Source organism: Balearica regulorum, chromosome 7 (genome assembly GCF_011004875.1).
Source record: "Balearica regulorum gibbericeps isolate bBalReg1 chromosome 7, bBalReg1.pri, whole genome shotgun sequence".
In the NCBI taxonomy this organism is placed as follows: Eukaryota; Metazoa; Chordata; class Aves; order Gruiformes; family Gruidae; genus Balearica; species Balearica regulorum.
In genome coordinates, this window is record NC_046190.1 from 3,264,092 (window position 1) to 3,288,974 (window position 24,883).

At 42.6% G+C, this 24,883-nt stretch overlaps 1 protein-coding gene across 3 annotated transcripts in view; it reads right to left on the reverse strand.

The window, feature by feature from the left end:
• Positions 1–16,240, reverse strand: part of DOCK1 (dedicator of cytokinesis 1) — a 306,953-nt gene extending 290,713 nt beyond the window's left edge. Inside the window, exon 1 of one of the 3 annotated variants that reach the window (XM_075757636.1) lies at positions 16,027–16,240. In XM_075757636.1, the coding sequence (XP_075613751.1) occupies positions 16,027–16,072 (46 nt within the window). In that variant the 5' untranslated portion in view covers positions 16,073–16,240. The remainder of the gene's footprint in view (positions 1–16,026) is intronic. The other 2 variants (XM_075757638.1, XM_075757637.1) reach the window with 2 other exon arrangements.
• Between the last annotated feature and the right edge of the window lie 8,643 nt (positions 16,241–24,883).

The window sequence follows — 24,883 nt, forward strand, 5'->3', positions numbered from 1 at the left end:
CAAACTTAAGTCTTGTTGCCTTCCAGAAGCATAACCACCCTGTTGCTGAATCCTGCAGGCAGAGCTAAAGCAGGACAGAACAAGATGCACACTTGTCCTTTCTCCACTAATTAAAAATGGATAAAGAAAGAAATAATAAAGAGTTCTGGACCTATCCAAGACTTCCAAGAACCAAGTTCAGGTTCTTGCTTTTCCTCCTCCCCTTTTAAGCCAGATACTTTATTTTTAGGGAACTAATGAAGTACGATGCCAACTCACTCTTTTAACAGCTTCCTCCCTCCTCCTTCTTGCTACTTAATCTGTATTCAGAGTACTTCATCACTAAGTACTGAGGGTATAAAGCTGAAACTAGTATTAAAAAAAAATTCATTATTGACTATAACAGCATTAATAATGTGCCATAATGCATAGCTAACAAGAAGCACAATCAAGAACATTCAAATCGATTTTTAATATTAAAAAGTCCATTAACTGAAATACATTGTATGCAAGAAGTAATCATACCACCCCAAGCTCTTAACACGGGCTTTTGCAGAAAAGCAAGATGCTGATTTAGAGAAACAGAAAACATTATCTAGAGGCAGATGTCTTGGCATCTGTCCTCTGGTAATGCAGAATCACAGAATAAGTGAGTTTTCATGTTCCCTTGAATTTCCTACATTTCACTGGGGGACACTGAGAAGTGATAACTCGGCTCTTGCTATGGTGGGCCTACAGGCAACATCCTCAAAGGCGGCAAAGACAGCGTCTGAGTGTGCACTATGCTTGCCACCAGGTATCTGAAGAAAGGCCTTCTGTGCTTTTAATTAGCTGACATTCAAAACAGCCTCTACCTGAAGTCTTTGCAACATTTGCAAAACCTTCAATACCTTGATGCATTTTATGCATAGCAGTATCTGCTGGGCGTGAGAAGGAAGGAAGGAAAAGAGTTAAAACGCTGGAAGGGAGGAGGAACTAGTTCAGCTTACGGTCAATGCTGGCAGAGGATCAAATGCGTATGAACGGGTCATGAGTCAACATCAGGCCGTATCATCGGATGAAGGTTTCCCAAGAGATGGTAAGTGACCAAAACTGGCAGCGCTGGGGCTCCACACCCATGCCGGGCTGACACGCCTCCGGCTGCACATCCCTGTCCCTTCCCTTGCACCAGCACTGCCATCCACATCCCCCAGCCAACAGTTACAAGGAGTTCAGCTTGCTCAAAACCTTGACGTTTTTTCTGCAATAGCACCATAAATAGCTCAGAGCAATTGGGGAAAACCGCAACGGCAGAAGAGCGAAGGCAGCAGCATGTGGCCAAGCACGGGAGAGCGACAGCACCATCTTCAACCAACTACAGGCTTAGGAAAAGGTCCCAAATACAGCCATGGAGCTCCTAACTGTCCTGCAAACACGGAAGCAGGTGCAAATATCCCCAAATGCAACAAGCTCAATCTTAAAACCAGCGTATGAAAGAGACTATATTAGTGTCACATGTGCCACACTGGCCAACCCTGCAGTCCTTCCCAATCCAGTGCTCCAGGCCAGAACAGCACAAATTACAATCGAAGTCTGCACAGGCACCAACGCTCAATCCCAAATTGCCAAGTTGGGCTCAAGTAGGGTGCATAGATAGCTTCCTAAGTGGATGGGGGCAGCACCTCTTAGCTTGGGTAGAAGACTGGTTGTGGATGAGGGACACAGTTCCTCAGGACCTTCATCCTTCATGGGATGAAGCAGAACCTCTAGGAAAATACTTTTTTCAGCTTTTGGCTGCTGCTATGCAAAAACCAGCAAGAACAAATGGGGCTTTTAACAAAAAAACTTATACTTGTATGAGGATTTTAACAAAAACTACCCACCTTGCTCTCAGCTACATCTGAAGATGCCTGACACATCAGTCCCTTGCTTCCAGCTTTTCCCTTGCAGCAGGTCTCCATTGCACCAAACATAATTTTGCAAAGAGGGTGTCTTTTACTAAGCATTTCTATAGCAGCGAGCTTAATGTCACAGCTATATTTTAATAGTTATCTCAATGACTATAAAAATCAAGTTCAACACAATAGAACTGCTATCACACTACTGCGGAAATAGTTAGCAGAAAGTGTCCCCTGGAAGACACTATTCACTGCAATATAGAGCCGATGATGTAGAACAAAAAGCCTAAAGCAAGGGGAAAACAGGGTGATGGGAAGAAGCTTTCATTTCCTACTGTTCTTCCTCCTCAGCATTTCTACAAGGGAAAAGAAAATCAAAATTCCTCCATTGCTTTCTCAGGAAAGCTTATGGAGTGGGGAAGAGAAAAGGCATTTTAGGCTTTTTACACATCAAATCTTACTCAATTTATTTCTACTTGCCATCACCTTATTTGTCTCTCAGTCCTTCAAGCTGTCTCCAACAGCAAGAACTACAGAGAAAGAGCACAGATCCAGAGTCAAATAATCCCCGAGGAACTTGTTCTGCTTTCTTAGAAATAGCAGTCAGAAAAGAATTACCTGCTAAGAGCCACAGTTAGATCCACCAACACTTGCTCTTTTTCACAACAGCTACACTATTGCAGAAATTGGAAGTACGTGATATTTTTCCTTAAGTTGTATCTTATACTGGAATTAATGTAAAAATGTAACCATGGAAGTGAGTCAAACAGCACTGAATGCATTAAAAGATAAGAGCAGCATTTTGCAAAAACAGGGAAAATTTGTTTTTCTCCAAACCAGTAAGAAATCACATGCCTCGTGCCGCTTTCAGAAGAGGGACAGAGTTGGCTCGGCAGCTAGCTTTAACAAAGAGTCACTGTCCGGCTCGCTCCAGGCTGCAAAGTCGGTCTCTCGTCATCAACCCCTTCCACTAGCGATGGGGTTTCCTTGCAGCGCTGTTCGAGGGAGCTCCTATCTGTACAAATTCCACCCACCTAAGAGGAAGCCTCTGAACCCATACTAATTTTTATGCTCATTCTGGAAGAAATAAAAAAGGAAATCTAACTGATATGGTATTCTTTAAAGACCCAGTATTCCATTTTACTCTCTCCATCAATCAAATACACAAACTTCCGGGAAGTGGGGAGAACTGGAGTAGAAGAACATCTGCTTACAGATGTTGAACTCCACACCTTTTTGCTCAATAGGAACCTAAATTTATAGTCATAACACTTAGCTTTAGCACGAGCTAATTCGATTGTTCAAAAATCTTTCTAGCCTAATTAAAGCTGAACTAGCCCAATAATGTATCACAAACAAACGTGGAAAATTCCCAGACGAGAACTTCCCATCAGTAGCCAGAGTCCTGTCCTACTGCCCGATTTGGTCCCTCATTGCTAGGGCAGCCCTCAGCCTACTGAAACGCATCAAAGGCGACCCTTATAACTACTCTCCCTATTCCCCCCAGCCTCAAAATCACCCTCGTTAATTCAGAATAGCTCAAGCCCATAACACCTTACTTCCTAAGCATAACCATCTGAAGAGACTGTATTTTAAAAATGCCACCAATGGTCACGTCTACTAATGCTAGTAGGGTGTTTAAGGAGCCATTAACCCAGCAATAACTTGCTAACCTGTTGCTATAAGAAAAAAAAAAAATTAACTGTTCTTTCTTGTTCGTACGTTATCTTCCCAGCACCATTCCAGCTATTTGCAGAAAAGAGGCGAAGCATTAGCGCACAGCCCATGCACACCGGTAGCCCAGGGCAGTACTGGCTAACAGTGGAGGGAAGGAGCCAGCTCCTGGCTGGAGGAGCAGATCAGTCCCTTTCTAGCACTGCCCCACTGGAAACAATGGCTTAAGGAGAGCCATCTTCCTGGGATGATTTCCCAGGCAACACAGATGATGTTCATATTTGGCAAGCTCCAACTGGGAGCACAAGCTTATGCTAAACTGGACAGCATATCTGTCCTTCACGATCACTTTCATCTTGAAACATTTGTTTTCCCCACCGTACAAATACTCCATTGGTCTAATAACCAGTTGTTATTTCTCAACTATTCAAGTAATTCATCACTTTCAGGACCTTTACCTCTAAACAAAGCTATTAAAAAAGCCAAACTAATGATAACTAGCACATTGTATGCTCAACTCAAGTCCCCACACCCAGCAAAACAGCTGATTTTTAATATACAAATCAACACACATTTGCACTGGCGAAGTTTGGTGAAAACATCCCACGAGACACCTAGACCATTCTGCAGCAGGACTCGTGTCCCCGGCCTGCGTGCTGAGGATGGAGGGGTGCTGAAAAGGGTGGGGAGGGGAAGAGTATTTGTCCCATTTTTCCCCCGTAGGAATCTAACTTACTCCTCTTGATAGACAGCCCTCAGTGTTCTGGTGAAAACAGCTTAAACTTTAAAGATGTTTCTTGCTCCATGAGTGTCCCAAGAGCAAGCTTGCATTGCTGCTTGCAAAGGCAACAACAGAAGTGTCTGTGATGTGCAGATGCAGCAAGTAAGGAAACATGATGGTAGAGCCCAAGGCTTCACTGATGTTCACCAGTATTTTACTTTTTACTAAGTTTACTCAGCCATTTCTCAACGCTGTCACTACCCTACCCATCTTATCAACACTTGAGCTGGTATTCAATTTTTCTACTTCCCCTCCACAAAGCTATTTTATATCTTCCACACTCCTTATTTAAATATTGTGGAAGCATCGAGACACTATTATACAAACATAACATATTAATTTCTAATCTTAAGAGTTTATATCTTGAGGTAAGAACAGCTCCCACATCAGCACACTGCATTATAGATGGTATCATGCCTGGACTGTAAAAGCTTACACAGTTATCCCAGTATTTTAGATATTCAAGCCCTAATAGCATTAAAACTTCTTCCAGTGTTCTGCCAAGAACGAACACACCTTCGTGCACTCTTAACTGCAGAAACCAGCAACTGCTGCGTTAAGCCAAAATTGTACTTTCTGTATTTAAGGCACAAATCTGAACCAGTTAAATCACCCGGTTATCACAATTCAGTAAATAAACAGAGGCCTTTTTTGCAGCAAAAGTTACTGATAAAAATCTGTTAATAAATCATTTCAAGAATACATTCAACTAGAAAGTCAACCACAAGCTGAACCCTCACAAAACTAAAAATGTAAACAGTACCATAACTGGGTAATTCTCTCAAGTCTTTATTAAAATGTACTTATCTGGCTATATCCAGTCCACTGCTTTATTTTTTAGGAATAAGAATTCCAACCCCACAGAGCTCCAAGTGAGCTACTGTCGGCACACCTCAAAGCCTCATTTGCTTCTCAAAGAAGGGTTTTTTTTTCCTCCCCCAAAATAAAACCTTGCTAATGGCACACTCTTCCCATTACGTGGGCAGCATACACTGACTAAATGAGTAACTACCCATCGATGTTGCAGGCACGATTACAAGGCAGCACTGGTTTAACGAAGGATTTGTTATAAACGCATTAAGACTTGCACGTGCACTACCTGCATCAACATCCTAGCAGCGTCATTCAGCAGGAGAGAGACCAGACTGGACTAAACAGAGTCCAAAGCCCAGTTCCCATAATCAATGTTTTGGAGACACACCGAGACCTTACAGCAAGCAATTCTGTATTAGCCAGCACTAAAAAAAAAAAAATTCCCTCGTCCGTCAGCGCCTTATCAGTCCTGGAGCTGTTAAGGACAGTAATGCTTAGCATTAAAGCGACCCAATCTAATGTAACTGCAGATGTCCCTATTACCCAGATAAATGTCTAAATGCTTTTTTTTTTTTTATCCTTTTAGACTTAGTTACAGTGAAACACTCAAGAACAAAACCAACAAATAAAAATAAACAAAGTGTAATATAATAAATACCAAAAGAAAATTTGGCTCTCCATCAAAAGTTTGGGGTTGCTGTTTTGTCTCGTTTGACTCACACGCTATGGAAACTACTGCCCAAGAAATACCTCTGCACCACAAAAATATCTGTTCTCATCTCCAGCCACTTAACTTGTGAGCAAGAACAACAGTTTTCTCATCAGAAGAGCTAAATAAATGAAAACTCTGGGAAAGGGATCTTTATCCACTGCTTCAACCCCTTTCCGTGCTTTCATCATTTGTCACTAATTCATTTTAAAAAGGAGTCAATGCCAGCTGCTTTGTTTATGAACAAGTCCCAGTCTTACAGGAATTCCAAGTTGCTCTTCTGTTTACTGCTGCCCATCACCTGGGAAGTCCATGAGAAAAAGGTTGTCGTCTTTATGCCCAACCATTAGCGAGCAGGATCAGAAGACACAAAAAAAGCACAGACGAGACTTGATCATGGTCACATAGAGGGGGAAGACACTGTCAGAAGCATCGCTCTGACGGGCTGTCGAGGACGGTGGCAGAGTTAGATACTACCGTACCAGACTTACCTTTTACAGCATAACTCTGATTTGAAATGGAAGCCCAAATACCTCCAAAACTAAACAAAAAAACCCACACCCCACTTTTTTTATAAACCAACTTACTAAAAACACTATCAGTAAAACTACTTGTTTCAGTTACACCACTTAACCTTTACATTGGGAACGTCACCATGATCAGTCCACAGAAGCAACAACAAAAAAAAAAGTCAAAAAAACCCCATCATATCCAATTCCAAAACACCACCACCACACCAACCTCAGAGGGGAGGAAAAAAGTGTCTCAAGTCTATTCCACCTAAGATTCTTGGTCAAAGCAGCATCAGGAAGCCTATGGATTGATGGAGACACAACATTTCCCATCGACCCGAGGGGTGAAACAGGGGCAGGCAGGTGCATAGGAAGGAAGATAATTCCACTACAGACAACAAGACTATGGACGATGCCTGCAGAAACCTGGTGGGTATTTGTGTATAAGGACAAAATACAAGAATAAAGAAAAAAGCTTGGAAATCATTAAAAATTAAGAAGTGTATGACAGATTAAAACCCATAGAAACGAAAATAACCAGGTAGTGAGAAAGCTTCCACGTATCACAATCACACTTTGCTCAAAAGATGCCAAGCAATACATTGCTATAGGCAGAGCCTGAAGCCACCAGGCCATCCAGCAGCCAAGTGCAGAGACCAGACACCAGGCAGCATCACCATTACCTCACATTAAACGGAGCATACTATAGGCTTGAATATAACCATTATTTTCTACATATTTAAGTTACAAATGAGCCATAGATTGTTCAACACGGAACAGCAAAAATGGTAACATGCTCTGGTGCAACCTCAAAACAATAGGAAAAATAAAGAAACCAAGAGGACAAGCTTTTCAAACGCAGGGTGTATCGCAAAGCAGAAGCACGGGCGCAGAGACTCACAGCCCACCGTACTACAAGTGTCTCCAGAGCTGTTAAGGAGGGAGTAAGCACAGGCCTGGCCACCCCTGCAGCTGGTCCCTTCTGCAGATCCACTGACCAACAGGACACCACGCAAGTCAAACGAGAGCCAATGAAAGATTCATCTTTTAGCTCGTTCCATTACTTAAAAAATCATGAAGTAAAAACTCCACTTACCGTCATGATGTTAAGTTTTTATTCATAGGCTCACATTTTGGGAGAATAGCCTTATATTTAGTCAAGGGAAAGTTTAAAGGTTCCCACAGACCCTTATCTATAACTTTCCTGACCCAAGTGACGTGCTTAACCATATCTCTACTTAGTCATTACAACGCCAGTACAACTCCTCCTTTAGAGGACAGCATTTATAGGACATTCCAAGTCACTGCCTCGATAATCTGCAGCCATTTCAGGGTCACAATTTGTTCACTAGAGCCATATGTACAGCAGATTTTTTGAAAGCAAGCGTCCTTTTAAACTGTTCACCATCTGTGTCAAGACTTGGAAACTCAAATTATCATCAGCTACTTCCATCTGGCTCAGCGTTGAGATATTTCCTGTTTCAGGGTCCATACAGGAATAATTTTTACATTACCAGTTGCTTTCATTTTACTTCATTTCTGATACACAGCCTTTGCTACAGATAATGCTATACACACACACCATGCTGAAGCAGAAGCAACTCAATAAAACCCAACTACACCCACTGAACCATTCCCTACCGCCAACATTTCTTCCTGCAGACCAGCTGGCACGATTAGACGGCTGGTAAAGGCTAAAGCATCAGCTGGGAGGCAGGCAGGCAGCATGCTGCTGGAGACACAGGTAACAGCAGAGCTTTCCATGATCCTGCATCCCTGCCCCCTTCCAAGGACTCCCTTTAGCCTTACGCAGGGGCCGCAGGCACCACCAGCACCAGGGTTTGCTGTTTTATTGCTTCTAAATTTAATAATTTTTTTATTCCACATATGGAAATTAGGAAAGCCCTCCCCTACTAATAAAGCACAGTTGAAGGTCCTTGTGCTTAGGTCTGGGTACGGTCCAGCATCATCAACTCCTTGTCTGGCACCGGCTACCTCCTCCTGGGACCCACAGGCTATTCAGCTACGTTCCCTAAACATATGTTATTTTATTGCATTCAACTTCAAATCGAGTGATGTCGGCATTTCCGTGCTTTGTTTGGAGAAGGAGGAGAAGGCAGGCAGAGCAAACACAAACTCCTAAGGCTGGACTTCCAAAGGTATCTGGATGCTCAAAGAGGCTCTTGGGCACGTCACGGTTTGTGTGCTCTCATGAATCCCAAGCGCCCACCTGCAGTGTCAGACACACATTTTTGAAGTTGCTCAGGAGCTGTGCCTCCACGAAGCTCTGACCGCAATCAGGAACTCACCGCGTCAAGCCACAAGGAAGATAAACCTCCACGACGGCACCAACGATGCCTTCCACGCACGATACTCTGCAGGAACTCCTGCTTTCCTACAGCCCGCTCCCAAAACCCCTGCACCTAGCTCAGCTTGGGAGCTGCTCAAGCAGGTTTGCAAGCTCGATATTGATTAATTTGTGTAGTAAAAACGTTAAAGTGACACAGCTACTACAACAGTAGAGATGTACCGAACGGAGTGCCATAAGAAACCAAGTGCCTGCAAGCACATATACCGATTACGTATGCTTTCACTTCCACTCGCATTCATAAATTACACAGCAAACCCTATATCGCTTGCTGGTATTTTGTACTGGGTAACAGACATTTTGCTACTGCAACACCCTTCGACAAAATCAGCCACCACAAGCCTCTGAAAACATGTTATAAAAAGGTTTGTGCTAAAATAACATAAATGGTACTTTAAATAAAGCAACAGTGCTAAGAAATAGTAAAAAACTCCAAGAAATCAAGCATCATGGCCAATAGTTACTTCAGTTATTCATCTGTTTGTTTTGCTACATATATGGATACATGATTACCCATAACAGATCTCAGTGTAATTATTTCAGTTTAGTTACAAAGCTATAGACAGCAGAAAAATATTTCCAGAGATATTTCATATTTTGCTGATGAAACTGAAATTTAGCAACTGATGCTTTTTGTGTTACCAGCCTTTACATCAGAAATCAGATTTAATGCACAAATTACATAAACATGGGAAGATAAATAATACTATAAATGTATAAAAGTTTTCACAATTACAGCCTGAAAATGTAAAGTTTCAGAATTACAAGAATTCCCTCTTTTTGAACATTTTTTTGGTTTACACAGGGCATGATTTCAATTTCCCCCCCCCAAGCTAAAGCAGGAAAGTATGCCAGTACTCATTAAGGAATTCATTAAAGCATTATTCAGAAAACTACTATTGTTAAGATAGCCTTGGGATCTACCACAGGCCAGAAAACAGAATTTAAAATGTTTTTAAGTTTACCAAAAAGAAGATATGCTAATTTTTCAGTAGTCCATCTCCCTGCCAAGGAAGACCCACAAAGAAGAGCAGCCCTTGTATTTCACAGAGACGGGGATTAGCTGCCACGGAACGTTTCGGGAACGTTTCAGTCTTGCAGCAAGTAAGAGAGGAGAGGTAAGACTGACATCTTTGATAGAGTAAATACGTTAAACTGGATTAGCACTAGTTCCTCATTTGAGCTTCGATTCATTAATATAAGTCAACTTGCAGCTATTTATCTAAAGTTGGACACATCTACAGGTATTTAACAAGATGTATTGGATTTCAGTCCTGAAGGACTACTAAAGGATTACACAAACCATATCCTGCACGTGCTCTACAGCCCATACTGGACAAATTCCAGAAACACAAATATTTCAAAGAAAAATTATTGCAATGCTTATGTCTGTAGTTGCAAGCTGACAGAAAGGTTTCCTGGAGACGTTGGTTTGACTTTAAGTTGCATCCAGTTTACTCTCCCGTTCCCTGAAAGCTTTGCCTATGCAGAAAGGAAAATGCATTTATAATACAAAGCAAGCTGTGCCAAGTATGGCAAACAGCCTGAAATTAAGATGGTATCAGTGCACCTAAATCAAGCATTTATGGCAATGAGAGACAAAGAGGAAAACTACAAAACCCACCAAGGTACTCCTTGAAATTCAGGTGGAAATTCAGAAGTGGTTTTCCCCCGAATTAATACCAAACCAAAAACCTTAAATCAGGACCTTGCTCTACTGTCACTTCCATACTTGCGTACGATGTAAAGTGTAAATCCTCATCTTTTGAAAACTCCCCCTTCCCTTTTATTTTCTAGGAACAAGGGTGTTAATTAATAGCTGAAAAATTCCAAGACTGACTGAAAACTTTCTCTGCAGAGTTACAGAAATGCTCTGAATTAGGCTCATAGGCAACCAGCTGCCTGGGGGAGAGGGAAGTATTTCTGGTGAATCCCTACAGGAATCATTTCTCAGAACAATCCTGGTCTACAACATTGTCACTGACCTGGACAAAACCACAGAGGAGTACACACATGCTTCCACATATCCGGTATCTTTATCCCTCTCCGATCTGTTGCTTGCCACAAGTGTTTATTGACAGAGAGCAGTAGTGGCTGCTGCGTAAACTGAGAGTAATCAAGCCCAAGCTTACAGTCAATTAAGGTCATTCATTTAGGAAGAAGTACGCTTCCTCTACCAGTCCCTTACCTCTGCTTCACATGATGCCAGGAATGGGGGAGCACAGAACTGCAGCCCATCAGCAAGTAGGTAATTAAAAGGTATTGTGAGATGTCACAAAATGAAAATCAAATCTGGGCATACAGCAGGGTACGTTGTCTCTAGGAGACTGAATTTGCACGTGCTTTCTCAAAATGGTAACGCACTGATAAATACATCAGCAAATGTTGCTTAGACACTTTTACTCCATCGGTCTGGGACGTGCCAGAGCTCAGTCCTGCTGTCATTAACAGCACAAAGGTAGACAGCTCCAATCCTCCCTCACAACATTGCATCACTAAAATTCCTAAGATACATCACTAAGATGCATCTTTTTCAATTTCCTAAAAACGTTTTCTTCCTTATTTTAAGGCACAAATATGGAAGCCCAAGATCATCATCTCTCTCAGGAAACAAAGAGAGTCTCCATGAGCCACCACCACTCACCGCAGCTGTGGACTGTTAATTCCAGGATTCCACAAAAGCCTTACCTCTGTCCCAAACCACTGCAGTCCTCCCTCGAGCAGCAGAAGCGAAGCAGCAGTGCTCGGCCATCGAAGTTCCTGTGCTCTCAATGGCACTACTCTCACCAAATTCCCATTTCTCTTTTTGAAGGGCCATTACAAGAGCAGAATGCAGCTGCAAAACCTATATATCATGACCTCTGTATCACCACTTTGTCCACCAACTTGTTACAGCCCTCCCTAGTAATAAATATATATATATTTCTGCATACCTGGTTTGAAGATACTTCTATATACATCTTTTGAAAAGCTAGCCAGAGAGACACTAAAACACTCTAACCTTGAAATGTGGCCAAAGTCCATCCTGTTTCAAAGCATCTACAATCGGGCTAGTTATGATTTGCCCTGTCACAACAGGCAACAAAAACTCACCACCACCAAGTAAAAATACAGGAACTGTGTGGCTCACAGTAAAATTGGTTTAGTTTGCGGGTTGCATTTTTTGTTTGCTTGGTTTTTTTAAACCAACACATGTGCAGACACATCTCCTATGCAGTATAGAGTGTATCTGAGCAACTTGCAGGATACTGGCTAAGGACTGAGCACCAGAGATACCATCTTGAGTACTTGCAGCACTCTGTCTACTTAGGGGAAAGCTTGAGCACACCTAGATATGCCACAGAAGTGCAACAATTGTACATACACAGTCACAGAAGTACAGACTATTTTTAAAATGCTACTGTCCTTGACACATACATTATCTTTGACCTAATACACGCCATCAGGAAGCACCTACCCAGGCACCACGGGCTGTCCTGAAGTAGTAACACTCAATGCAGCTCCCCGTGCGGATATCCAGCCCTTTCTTCCTGAAGGCTTTGGATTTACGAAGCTGCCGGAACACCTGCCCGGACAAGGCAGAGCCCTCCCTGGCTTACTGATCACGGCAAGGGCACAACTATCCATGTTTTCCAGGGTGTCCTTAGGAGTAGCAGAGGGAAGTATAGTCAGCATCCTGAAAATGAACAGGATCTCACAGAGAGCCCGGGAGGTTCTCCTTCTACATCAGGCCATGCACAGACACACGGCACTATTTTTCTATTTCACCAATTTAAAAAAAAAAAAAAAAATTAAACTATCACAGTGGCAATCTAATTACTCCATATCCGCACATACTTTTGAACACAAAGGCATTTTAAGTATGATATTTGTAGTAACCATAGTAGCACCAGTTCTACATTTTACTGCAGTTTTAAGCCCTAAGGAAAAGGGCTTAAAGTAGAAGTCAAGAGGATTTGGAAGCTACCAGAGCCACTTTATGCTATCTCAGAAGCACTATTCAGGCTCACAGACTTCCTAAAGCAGCTCATTACATCTCCTCTCCACTGGCATAAGGAAGAACACCAAAATTACAATTTTCACATCAAGCTAAAAGCAGGAAACATGAGAATGAGCAGCCACACTCCGCAGCCACTTGGGACACCGAGGGTATGCAGACATAAGCAGCTTCTGGGGCTCTCTGAAAGGCTCTGATGTTCCTACTGAGGAAGCCATACACCCACATGGCCATCTCACCACCACCACATGCCGTCCCACCAGCTCGGGGCGAGAGATGAGATACAGAGCTAAGTGGTGAGACGAAGGGGAAGGATATGTAGCACCAGGAGTAGAGAAAAGCTACTTCAATTAAGCTGATCATTTTCCTGTCTCAGATGGTTCCCCGTATGTTAATCTAATAACTGTATTATCCCATTATACCCACACCCATTCCTCGTCCAACCTCCCCGCACGCCGAGCCCTGAATTCTCTCAGGAAACGGAGCTGAGTCACGCTCACAACTGCCTGCTGAGATAATGCCTATGCACTACACGGCAGCGCTCCTCGTTTTAAGGCAGTAAGTCTAGTTTACACGTGTGCTGGACATCCAGCATCATCTGCAAACCCCACCGTGCAAGGTGGAGAAGGCTGAGCAGGAGCAGCATTTCTCAATACGCCCGTATCTTACCACGGTTTCCGTATAGGTATGTTGCAATAATTTATTCCAACTGCATCACCGCCAGCAAGTCTTTGGGATATGTTAAGAAAACTTAGTTGTACACAGGAACACACTAGTCAAGAAAGGAACACTAAAGTATACATATGTATTACATATACACGTGCATATTTTATATATAAACATCTTTATATATATATACACGTATGTATACATACACACATTTCTAAGCTCCCACAACTGCAACATAAGTAACATAACCCACAACAATAGATACCTTCCTGTTATTTCTGCTTTAGTAAAGCGTACACACTAAGTATATTACATGTATGTATCACTAAGATGGCAGTCCAATTAACACCAATCAGTTAACAGTTCGGTTATTTGGGAAGAGGCAGATGTTGCTGTTCCACTCTCAGTCTCCAGGACTGGCCATGGTAAATAGTTAGGAAGAAAAATAATGGTTAATTAGTATGTTCACCTGAACAGCGCCTTCTCCATTTCTGTTTGGGACTATGCAACTGCTGCATCAATTCTCCACAACCTCAAAGTTTCACACGCAGTAAAAAATAAATCACCAGAAGTCTCGCAGTGTACAGAAGCGCCTTTTTTAACACCACAAAGACATGTAAAATGTGCAACCACACTGAATATTCATCTTCCTCGGGAGGAAACCCAGTGACACCGAAAAGACGCTATCCCTCCCACAACGGTGTCTAACAGCATAGCATGGGCCAGTGAGTCGCAACATTCAATTAGCTCTAAATCTGATTTTATCTCCTTGCAACACTATGACTGCTTTGAACTCTGACACCCCTGCAGTTCAGCAGAGAAATACCCTAATTTTGCTGAGGATCATCCCTCTCAGCTAACCTGAAGGAAAAAGAAAAGAAACTATCATAGAAAAACAAACCTATTATAAAACCATGACAAACTTCTCTCCAGAGCAGTGGACAAAAATAAAAAATACCAGTTGAGCACATAATCCTGGGCTTTTTGAAACTACAAAACATTTTTCTTTTTTGAATTGCATTTAAGTCTAGTTCTCTTACTACACACACAATTTCCCACACTGGATATCCAAATATATTTTAAAATAGTTTATTCCACATTTCTTATTCTCTCACCCTTCCAAAAGCACTTCCAAGATACCGATTCCTGGAAAGCCAGGTCTGGGCAATCACCTCCACCACAGAAGAGGAACTTGCTTTTGAGCATCACCGGTTTATTACACTAGTATATACTACGTGACAATTCAGTCATTTCAGTCTTCCAGAAATACCCTGCCCATCCCACACCACCAGGCAGGTAGTTGGAAAACTTAATGAGCGACTGCCATCTGTAGCATTTCTGCTTTCTTATATCTGTCCTGCATCCTCAGCGCTGATACTACTCACCGCTCTCACATGGTGTAACTGACGGCTAGGATTTGCTAGTAATTTAAAAGTTAAGTTCTCATTTTCTAGGGATGTACACACAGAATTTAAAATTAATTCCTAAAACTCACTTGGGCTCTGCTTAGACTCAGAAACTCCCTTCCTGCTGCTCACATCACTTATACAAGGCTTAGCTGCGGGTACACACGAAAAGTAAATTGTTCTTTACAACTAAGAGTCCAAGAGCTGTGGTGGACACAGAACTTCATATTTCTAAACTGAACAGCCAGAGTTATTATTTCCTTCCCCAAGACAAATGCTCTCATGCCAATAAAGTTTTCTTCTCTACAACCCCTAAAAACCGCTTTCGATCAAACCGAGACATCCTCAACATCAAGACAGGCCCTCTTGTCACAACGCTGCCCAAAACCACGGGAGTTCGGTTCTGCTTAATTAGAGCAGCGACGATTTAACCACCGGCCGAGAACAATCCCCCTCTGTTTGAGAGGGACGGAAGAAGCAGAGTACGAAATGGATCCCCGGACAGCAGCGTGCAGGGGAAACCCCTCATCTGTATGAAAATCACACTCCCTGCAAAACCAAGAGCAGCCCTAAACCCTCCTCTGCCCAGGAGAGACAGGGGACGAGGCAGCACCGGCATCTCCACGGCGCAGGGCAGCGCTTCCCTCCCGGCCCGCACCGCTCCCACCCAGGATCCAGCTCCAGCACTGGAAGTGTATCCTGTTTAGCTGGCGGGGGGGGGAAGAAACCAATGTAAAAATAACTCAAAGCCCTCTTCTATTCAGACAAAGTAGTACTCGGGAAGAAAAGAAGAAAAAAAAAATGCACAGGAGAAAAAGAAAAGGCAACTTTTTTTAGCGAGGATGACTCAAGCGCAGGTCGCCCGGCGTTTGCAGACGACTTGTAAACTTTCCCTCAGTAAACCCCTCGCCGGGCGGCGGCGGCGGCCGAAGCCCCGCTGGAGCGGCGCGGACGGGGGCTGCAGCCGGGGCCGCCGGCCCAACCCCGCGCTCCGTCCCGGCCCCGCGGGCGGCCCAGGAGGTTTCCTGAGGAGGCGCGGAAGTTGCCGGGCGCTGCTGCCCGGGGAAGCACGGCCCCGGCCCGCCGCAGCCAGCGGCCGCTCGGAGCGGGACGCCGCCGGAGACCGGCTCCGGGAGAGCCCGGGGGGAGTAGGGGGGGGAGGCCCACGGGTGGGGGATCCCCGCGGACAGCGCGGGCACCCGCAGCGCAACAGGCGGGAGCGGGGCCGGGAGGGTCCTCACCTACGCCGTATTTTTCCTCCCTTTTGGTGGGGACCCAGCGGGTCATGGCGCTGGGGGCCGTGGGGACGGCCGGACCGGGCGGGGATGCGAGAGCCCCGCTCCTACGCCGCCATTTTCCAACCGCGGGACGGGAAAAGTTTCTACGAGCCGCGGAGTCATGTGGTGCGGGCGGAGCCAGCGGCCTGGCGCCCCGGCCGGCCGGCCGCCCCGCCGCGGGGGAGGCGGGGGATTGCGGGGCGGCGAGCCCCGCTCGGCGGTGGGAGGACGGCGTCAGCGGCCACCCGGTCCCGGGGGGCTGAGGGAGGCGACGGGCGTCCCACGGGGGAAGGGCCCGGAGGCCCGGACGCCCTCCTCCTCCTCCTGCCGCTCGCCCCCGGCGCTGCTGACAGGAAAACCCGGCCGGGTCTCGTCTAGTTTTACACAAAGGAAAGCGGGATGGGGTGGTGCCTCCCTGGCAGGCTCCCTAATTGTGTAATTATATTCCAGGTACACCTGGCCTTACTCTGCCGAAGAGTTTCTTTACCTACGCAAAAGCAGCTCTCTGTAAAACCAACAGGAGTTTCCTCAGTGCCACACTGCCCAGCAGCTCCAGCAGAAGGATCCCAATCGTCTTCATGACTCTTACTCTGGAGAAATCACCGGTTTCTTGGTTGTTTTTTAGCTTCAGCTCTGATCCTTCCAGCCATGGCCCTTGAGGATTTCTGTCTGCTTCCTACCCAGAGATGTGGCACTGAAACAAGGTTTCTGCTGATGTTTAAGAGTAGTAGGCTATATGCATTTGGGCATTGCCGTGTTGATGAGCATACCATTCCAACTAAATCCTTCCTTGGCTGTAAAGATGAGAAACCTTCTGATTTCTATACCTAAATCAAAAACCTGGTCCAAAGTTAACATCTCCTGGCTAATTAGAATGTGGAATGTGTGATTACAAAAGAATGAGCAAGGGAAATGAGCTTCCTGATCCCAACTGCCACACTCTTGGAGAGAGAGGACCATGATTTAAAAAGAAAATTTAAAAAAATAGTCTTTAGCAAAAAGAAAATAAACTGTCTAAAAGTCAGCAGAAAGCAGAAGGATAACATTTAAGAGAAATAAAGAGAGGTGAAATGTCTTACTGGCTATCACTTGTTTAGTCCTCCGCTAAAGGAGAAGCCTCGTACCACACATTTAAGAATGAAAACAGGTCCTCCTTCAAGATCAGGGCTGAATCTCTTTTCTCTCATGTTACTCTCTTATGTCATTAGGAATGCAGGGAGGCAGTTTCTCCCACAGCATTCATTATTATCAGGTTTTGAGACCAAGTATTCATCTCGAACATCTGAAGAAGTCTACTTTTTCCATGTACCTTCCCTTTTCCCATCCCTGGGATTTGTTTCCCAGGTCACCACCTACACGTTCCAACCAATCTGAATTTCAGTGCTCCTGTCCTGTAGAATTCAAATGCCATTGTGATAGAGCGAACTACTGCACCTTTATGCATTATGCCCAGGAGTCAGAAGATCAAAAGGTTTTCAAAGTCAGCTTCACGGCTCATCATCTTTATCCTGCATTAATGGGTAAATGATTAGAGCCTTACCAAAGACAACTTACAAGTGAGCGCTTTGATTTAACAGGTTTATTTTTATAAGATAAATCAAAGGGAATTAACTGACATAAAGGACGTACTTGCCCTGTTCCTACAGTCATCTTCGGTTTTCCATGCAAGGGAAAGGAGACGTGAAATGGAAAAACAGTGCAGCAATAGTATCTATTTCTAATGATTAATGTTATTTTGTGGTTCATTACAACTGATGCGTTATTTTTGTGGTGCTACTGAATATGTGCTGCAAAACTGCTGGAGCTACTCAGGCATTAGATGGTTTAGATATTTTTAAGACTATTACTGTAGTAGTCTGTAAATCAGGGAACCTGGTTGACTTTTCATTTAGATTACTGATAGCCAGGAATCACTTCCGTGAACACCGCGGTAGCTTTGCAGGTGCAGGGTGTGAATAGGGGATACAAAGCAGCACTCTGATGTTAATTTAAACCTGCAGACAGCTGTAATTAGCTAATAAAGTGAGCTATGGCTATATTCTATCCTTTCTGGGCCTCGAGGTTCAAACCTGAAACTCAAACGGTGATACTTGTTTCTCTTTTGAGGGAGGCAAAAGGAGCATGTTTCCCTTCATGAGAAGTGTACTGCTGACAGCCTTTTTCAAGTGTCAGCTAAGGGTTAAATTAAATTTTCGTATAGATTGGCACGCCTTAGTCTCATGTATATCTGCATTAAATCAGAATTATATATACACCAAAGGTAAAGTACACTCCTAAGGTAGGCAGTACCAGATTCAATAAAATGAAAGCTGAAGAATTACTTACAGCTTCTACATATTAAATCCATGTTCTGTATTACAATAGCAAAATTTATTTTGATGTCAGTGGAAAAAGAGGTTTGTCCTGTTGTGCGATCACGATCTATAACAGAAACAACATGAGTAATCCCATGACCAACATAAAGCCCCAGTGATACCGATGAGGGTTTATATTCATTGTATTACTTTCCACATTTTCATTTTAATGAAAACATGTTACAAATAGACCTATGCCATTAAAATTTTGATAGCCAGTAAAAAATACTCCTTCTAATTCACAATGCATAAATATCCCAATGTTGGTTTTTTACAGCTAGGAAAAAAATGGTAATGGGATAGGACTATAATATTGATAAAATAAAAGATTTTTTCTCCAGCAAACATAATATAAGGTATCCTCCTGAAAAATATTTTTCATTAAACTGTAAAGTGTTCAAGCTGACATATTTTACATACTTAGGCATAATATGTTTCTTCACACTGTGCATGTATGTTTCTCATTTATGAAGAGGAAACTGAAAAATGCTTCTTTCCATAAAATCTGAAAGTTTTATCACATCATTATGTGTGGATTCTCACCTTATTTTTTAATGCATCACGTTGAATTGGAGGCACTTCTCTTGGAGCAAAAAAACATTCCTTTTCATAACATTAACTCCAAGAAATCCAAATGCAGTATTTGGCCAGGAATGATATTTGAAATACTTGTCAGAGAGATTAGAGAGTATCTTTTGAAGGGGATGAATGGAAACAGAACTGTTACCCTGCATGAAATATATTTGCAATAAATAAGAGATACTCTATAAATGTACAGATGCTATCAATGCATACACATTGCATATGACTACACGAGAGGAATGTTTGTTCCATCTCAGTTAAATATCACAGGCTGTGTAATCATTTTTTTCATTATCAGGCCTTGTAGGTAATTTCAACATTTTCAGTCAAAACATATAAATAGTTATTCTACACACACAATGCAAATTCCTCTTGGAAATATTCCTCCCAGGAGGGGATGTGGAGAACTTATATAATAAATAGCTGGTTTGCTTTTCTATTTCTATTACAGACATTCTGTTAGAAATGTTACTGCTTCCATTCCAGATACTCATCGTCTCTTTTTGTTATACAATTTTCATTTGGGGTGAATGACATCAATGCTCTAGATCATTTCTATGATGAATGGCTACCTGTGTTCCATGTTTGGGTGTACACAAAGTAAGAAATTTTTATACCTGATGGAAGGACACTTTTAAAAAATAGTATTTTTTGACAATGTATTGCTCTTAATCAAAATGGAACTAAAATTAAGTTTATGCTACAAAAATGACTTCAGCCTTGGTCTTACATGTACCTGATAGATGCATGATTACCTCAGATATCTCTTGCAGACAAACGTGGACAGTTTTCAGGGAGAATTTAGAAGCCAAAAGTGAATTTTGACGTTCCTTTTGGCCTCAGTCAGCCGAGGTGTGGCATTTCTAAGCCTGGGCTGAAGCCTGACAACAGCTAGAGGGAAGTTTTGTGCTCTTCCAGGCTTTGTCCGTGTGTTTTTGAAGTACGCTCAGTAATCTTTAATCTTCCATTTACTTTTATAGAAGCATTTTGACTATATACGGGGGTGTCTTGAGCTTTTCTTCTAGTAGGATGACATCTGTGATAACCAGCACGCTGGATGCAGGAGTTCAGTTGCCAGCAGATGTCTTCAAAGTGACATTTTAATTTATATAGCACCATATAGCTACTGTGACGTATATTACATTCATCACAGTGGTGTAGAATCTTTCAGATGGGTTAAAGAGAGCACCTCTCTCTCCTTCCCTTCTGCTGACTCTTCATCAGCATTTACTTTATAGATTGTGGGACTATTAGGAATATAAAGGCCAATTAATTATTTTTAAGTTGAGAAAGGAGATAAAGATACTAATTTATTAAGTAGGGTTTTTTTTATTAAACTGTTCATGTTTTAGCCTAGAAAATGGGGCTTGGTTTTATGTAATAAAAGTGCTTGTTTCATAAGTTATGTTCCTTCGGAAATACTTCAGACTGTTCTTACTGTCTTATGCTGAGAGTGATGTAATGAACAAGACATCTTCAGTGGGTTTGATGTTTAAGTGCAAATGGGTGAACATCTCCTAGTTACTCTTTATAAATACACAAGGGTTTCCAAAGTGATGCCTTTTAGGAAGGATATGATTATCATAGATACAGCTTAGTTTATACCCTGGTATTCCATCTTGCGTTCTAGATGAGTTTTACAGTGCTACAATAAGCATAAGTGGCTTCATTTCTACACAAGGGGAAAATCTGTTTTGTGATCATGCTGGAGTGCAAGATTTTAAATTCTTCAGAGAAAAAGTGCAGTGAGACTTTATGATGGGTGGGTCTCTCTCCCTGTGCGCTCTGCACAGATACCATTTACACAAGTAGTACAGCTCGTCCTGCCAAAAGCATCGCAGGCATCACCTTCAATAGCACGTTTATTCGATTGACTGTGTATCCATCCCGGGCGTTGGCAAATAACCAGTTAACTTGGGTCGGAAGGGCTGCCTGGCTAACGGGAACTTTCTCAGCAGGGTGGTTGGAAGGGCATGGCACTTTTTGGTTCCCAGGGCTTGTGGTCCAGTTGGAGCAGAGGAGTTGGAGCAGTGTACTTACCCCGCTGTCACCCTTCTGAGGGAGGATGTTTACTCCTGTGGGACTGAGGCAGCTGAAGTACCTAGGAAATAACGTAAGCAATTTCAGGTTTATCCAACTTCACTACAGCACAAAATCTCACCCAATCTAGGTATACTCTCTTTCCAACCAAAATACTTAGCAACACGAGCAAGATCTACTCACTCCCTTGAGTGTTATGTTGTAAAAACCAAAGCACATAAAATTTAATTTTCATCAGTTCCTTATGCGAGCTGGACTTTAACCCTTACTTAATAGCAGCAGACTCACACCCGTGAGTAAGTGCTCAGGAATATCACTGCAAATTTTCCAGTCAAGCCCAAAGCAGTTAAGGGAAAGGGTCGTGCAAATGACTCCAAAATACAGGCTAGCATAGTTTACTGTTGTTTAGTGACAACCTAATCCTCTGCAATAGCTTTAAATAACCAACAGTGTAAGATTTTAATTATTTTTTTTCTGTTTAGTGTTTACTGGTACATTTTTCATATATTTGATATTTATACTCAAAACGAGATTATGAACTCCATTTACATACTCCTTGGCAAACTCATAGATGATGGGGAAAACAAAATGCTGTATGTAACAAGTTAGGGAATGATCATTCCCAGAGACCAGTTAGCTTAACTTTATAAACTCCATCAGATCTATGGTTTTAAATCTGACACATTGTGTTCAAGTCTCATAATAAAAATTAGGAACATTTTCCAAGAAGAGAGGAAGATATTTTCTGGGCCTATATTCTGGTAAAGTCGTTATTTATTATAAGCTAGATAATGATCAGATAGAAGAGTACAAGCTCGAGATGAAAACATACATTATTCCTGTTAATAACGCTTAGCACTTATGTAGCACTTAACATTTTGAAAGCACTGAACAAATATTAACTCTCTCTTGGGAGGCAGAAAGGTGTCCTTATCTCCATTTTCAACTGAGAGGCAGCAGAGCTGAGGCCAGCTTCTTAAAATGTGACAGGCATTCAAAAATTGAGAAACTCAGAATATCAGACCACTTCTGTCACCTCTTGATTATGTGATTTTCCTAAGGTCAAAAGTGACACATTAACCAGGGCAGGGTTAGATTTTATGATTTCCTCGGTCTGCAGATAATGTTCCCTCTCATCTTTTGATGAACAATATGAGATGACGATGAGAAATGACAATGAAAAAGCATGATGTACTAGCACCTGTTGTAAGGTTTGAGAAACTAGTTACTGAAACATGAAGTATTTGATGCGACGATGAAAATGATTTTGCAAGAACAAAGAACTGGGCAGGATTCACAGAAATGACCCATATGTTTAAAAAAAAGTTACTTTTAAAGGAAAAAATAATAAAAAAAAATTCTATCGACTTTTTGTCTAAATTATATATCAATTGAGCCCTTAGAAGTTGTTGGAAAGGGATGGGAGGATGCCCAGGAGACTGCGTGTAGTGTAAGAACCTGACATCGCTTTCGACAACAGCTTGATCTAGAGCGGTCGGCAGACCCTGCAGCAGCAGCTCCTGCCAAGCGCACACGGAATTGTGCAGCACTGATAGTCGTGGTCCGGGGGCAAGCGGTAGCCATTATCTCCCCCCGTCTGGCTGCTGGTGTGCCTCCAAGGTTTCTTAATGCATTTCTCCCTGAGCGGACTGGCAGGCTTTCCTACCGTAAAGGTGGCAGGATTGGTTTTCTAAAGAGCCTTTTGAAAGGCTTTCTCAGTTGTTCCATAGAATAACAGCTTCTGCTGCTTCCCCTGGCTTTGGATAGAGCCCTGCCATTCGACCGCTGTCAGAGCAGATGATGGGATGGCAACTCCACGCTTTCCAGCCGCGTTGGCATGACAGCTCCAGTTCCATTTGAAAAAACCCAAGTTTTTCCATTCAACCTTGTACCTCACAATTGATTAAAGTAGCTCAAAACAGCTTCTCCAAAATGAGGTAGTATTTATTCACCTGGGAACATATAGCAAGCCAACAACTCAACCACTTGCTTTTGATCTTCTATAAATGCTAGCCTTTCTTTCCAAGTTGTTTCCCCCCCATTTTGGCACAGTCAGTTTAAAAATGAAGCTTTTTTTTTAAGCTCCTCTATCCAAATAAACCCCACACAGTTACTAGCTCACACTATTTTAACTTTGGTTTTTTCTTCTCTATATTAGCACACAAATTTTAACTAATCCTGATATAGTCCCCTTTTGGCTATTAACTGTAAATATTAGCTGATAAATATAAAATAGTTTGTGACCAGGTGGACCAGGACAATTTTGAAATTTACTTAGGCATAAATATTCCTTTCTGAAACTAGCTGCATTATTCTTCCAACCATAGAAGATCCAAGATCCCGGAAAAGTGAAGACAGACACTGCCTACGTTGTACGTGGGTCTCAAGTGGGAGGCAGGTTCAGTTTTCCACCTTGCGCATGGAGCTATTTTGCAATTAAACTGCAGCTGGCTACCAAACATCAAACGGTGCATTGCTGCGCCTAGAAAAAAAGAGGCGAGCCGATCCAATTCTCAGTGCCTTCCTTTTGTCTGACTTAGAAAAACATCTCAAAATTCTCTCCTGTCATGCTGGGAAAATGTCACTTTTTTTATTTTCATGAGGCTTCAGCACTGAGATGAGTCAAATACAATAAAGCTGGTTTCTGTATCCCTGAGCGTGCTCTGACTGTGCCGAAACTTCAACTCGCAAACTATTTGTGCGGAGTTGTTTGGAAATAGAAAGTTGTGAGTGCTGTTCCTCCCTCTATAATCATGTTGTTTGTGTCACCCATAGTAACTACTCACAAATGTGCACAGACGGTGGTTAAAATGGAAATACAGAAGTCCTTGTCTGAAAATGAGGAAATCCTCCTCCTCAGCAGAAGCCTCCGTCTGAAAAACGATGATTTAGTTATTTGGTAGAGAAATACCGATAAACCGTTAGCTGGAGCATTTTGAATGTTCTTCATCTGACTATCTGTATATGAATATGTACATCTATCTATAATATATATATAGCCATAAACTGCAATAAAATTATTAATATTGTGGACAGGAATCCAATTTTATCTTTAAGTAGTGTTTGCAGGGGATTCTTAAATCCCCTGAAAGCTGGAGAGGGGCTGGTGACAAAGGCAGGGAGGGACAGGCCAAGGGGAATGGCCTGAAGCTGCAGGAGGGGAGATGGAGATGGAGATGGGATGGGAGGCAGAAATCCTTCCCTGTGAGGGTGCTGAGGCCCTGGCACAGGGTGCCCAGAGAAGCTGTGGCTGCCCCTGGCTCCCTGGCAGTGTTCAAGGCCAGGTTGGATGGGGTTTTGGGCAACCTGGGCTAGCGGAGGGTGTCCCTGCCCCTGGCAGGGGTGGCACTGGGTGGGCTGTGAGGTCCCTGCCCACCCAAACCAGTCTGGGATTCTATACAATGGAAGCTTTGTCTAGGTTTACTCACTGGCCAACTTAATTTTTTTACTTTGATCATTTTTAATGTATTTCCCGGAACAGAAAGTCCCGATAATTTGTTTAGAACCTTTTCTGGAAGCTGTGTCAGTTTTATAATATTCAGAACCGATAATAATTTTTCTAAACCAAGCCATATATTCCTGGAGTCTGAATGTTCTCAGAGAGAACTGTTAGCTGTAAGTTCTCTCGGCTTGTTATAAAAAAAGTTATTAGTTTTTTTTCAAGTGAAACATTATCAAGTGTATTACTTGGAAAGGAGCAAAGTTTTCTTTCAATGACTGTGAGATGTTTCCATCTGATGATTTTTATGACGAGTTACTATATATAAAAAGACTCAGTGTATTTCACAGTGGAAAATTCAGATTATGACCATTATCAAATCCACCACTGCTCTGACAGTCTCAGC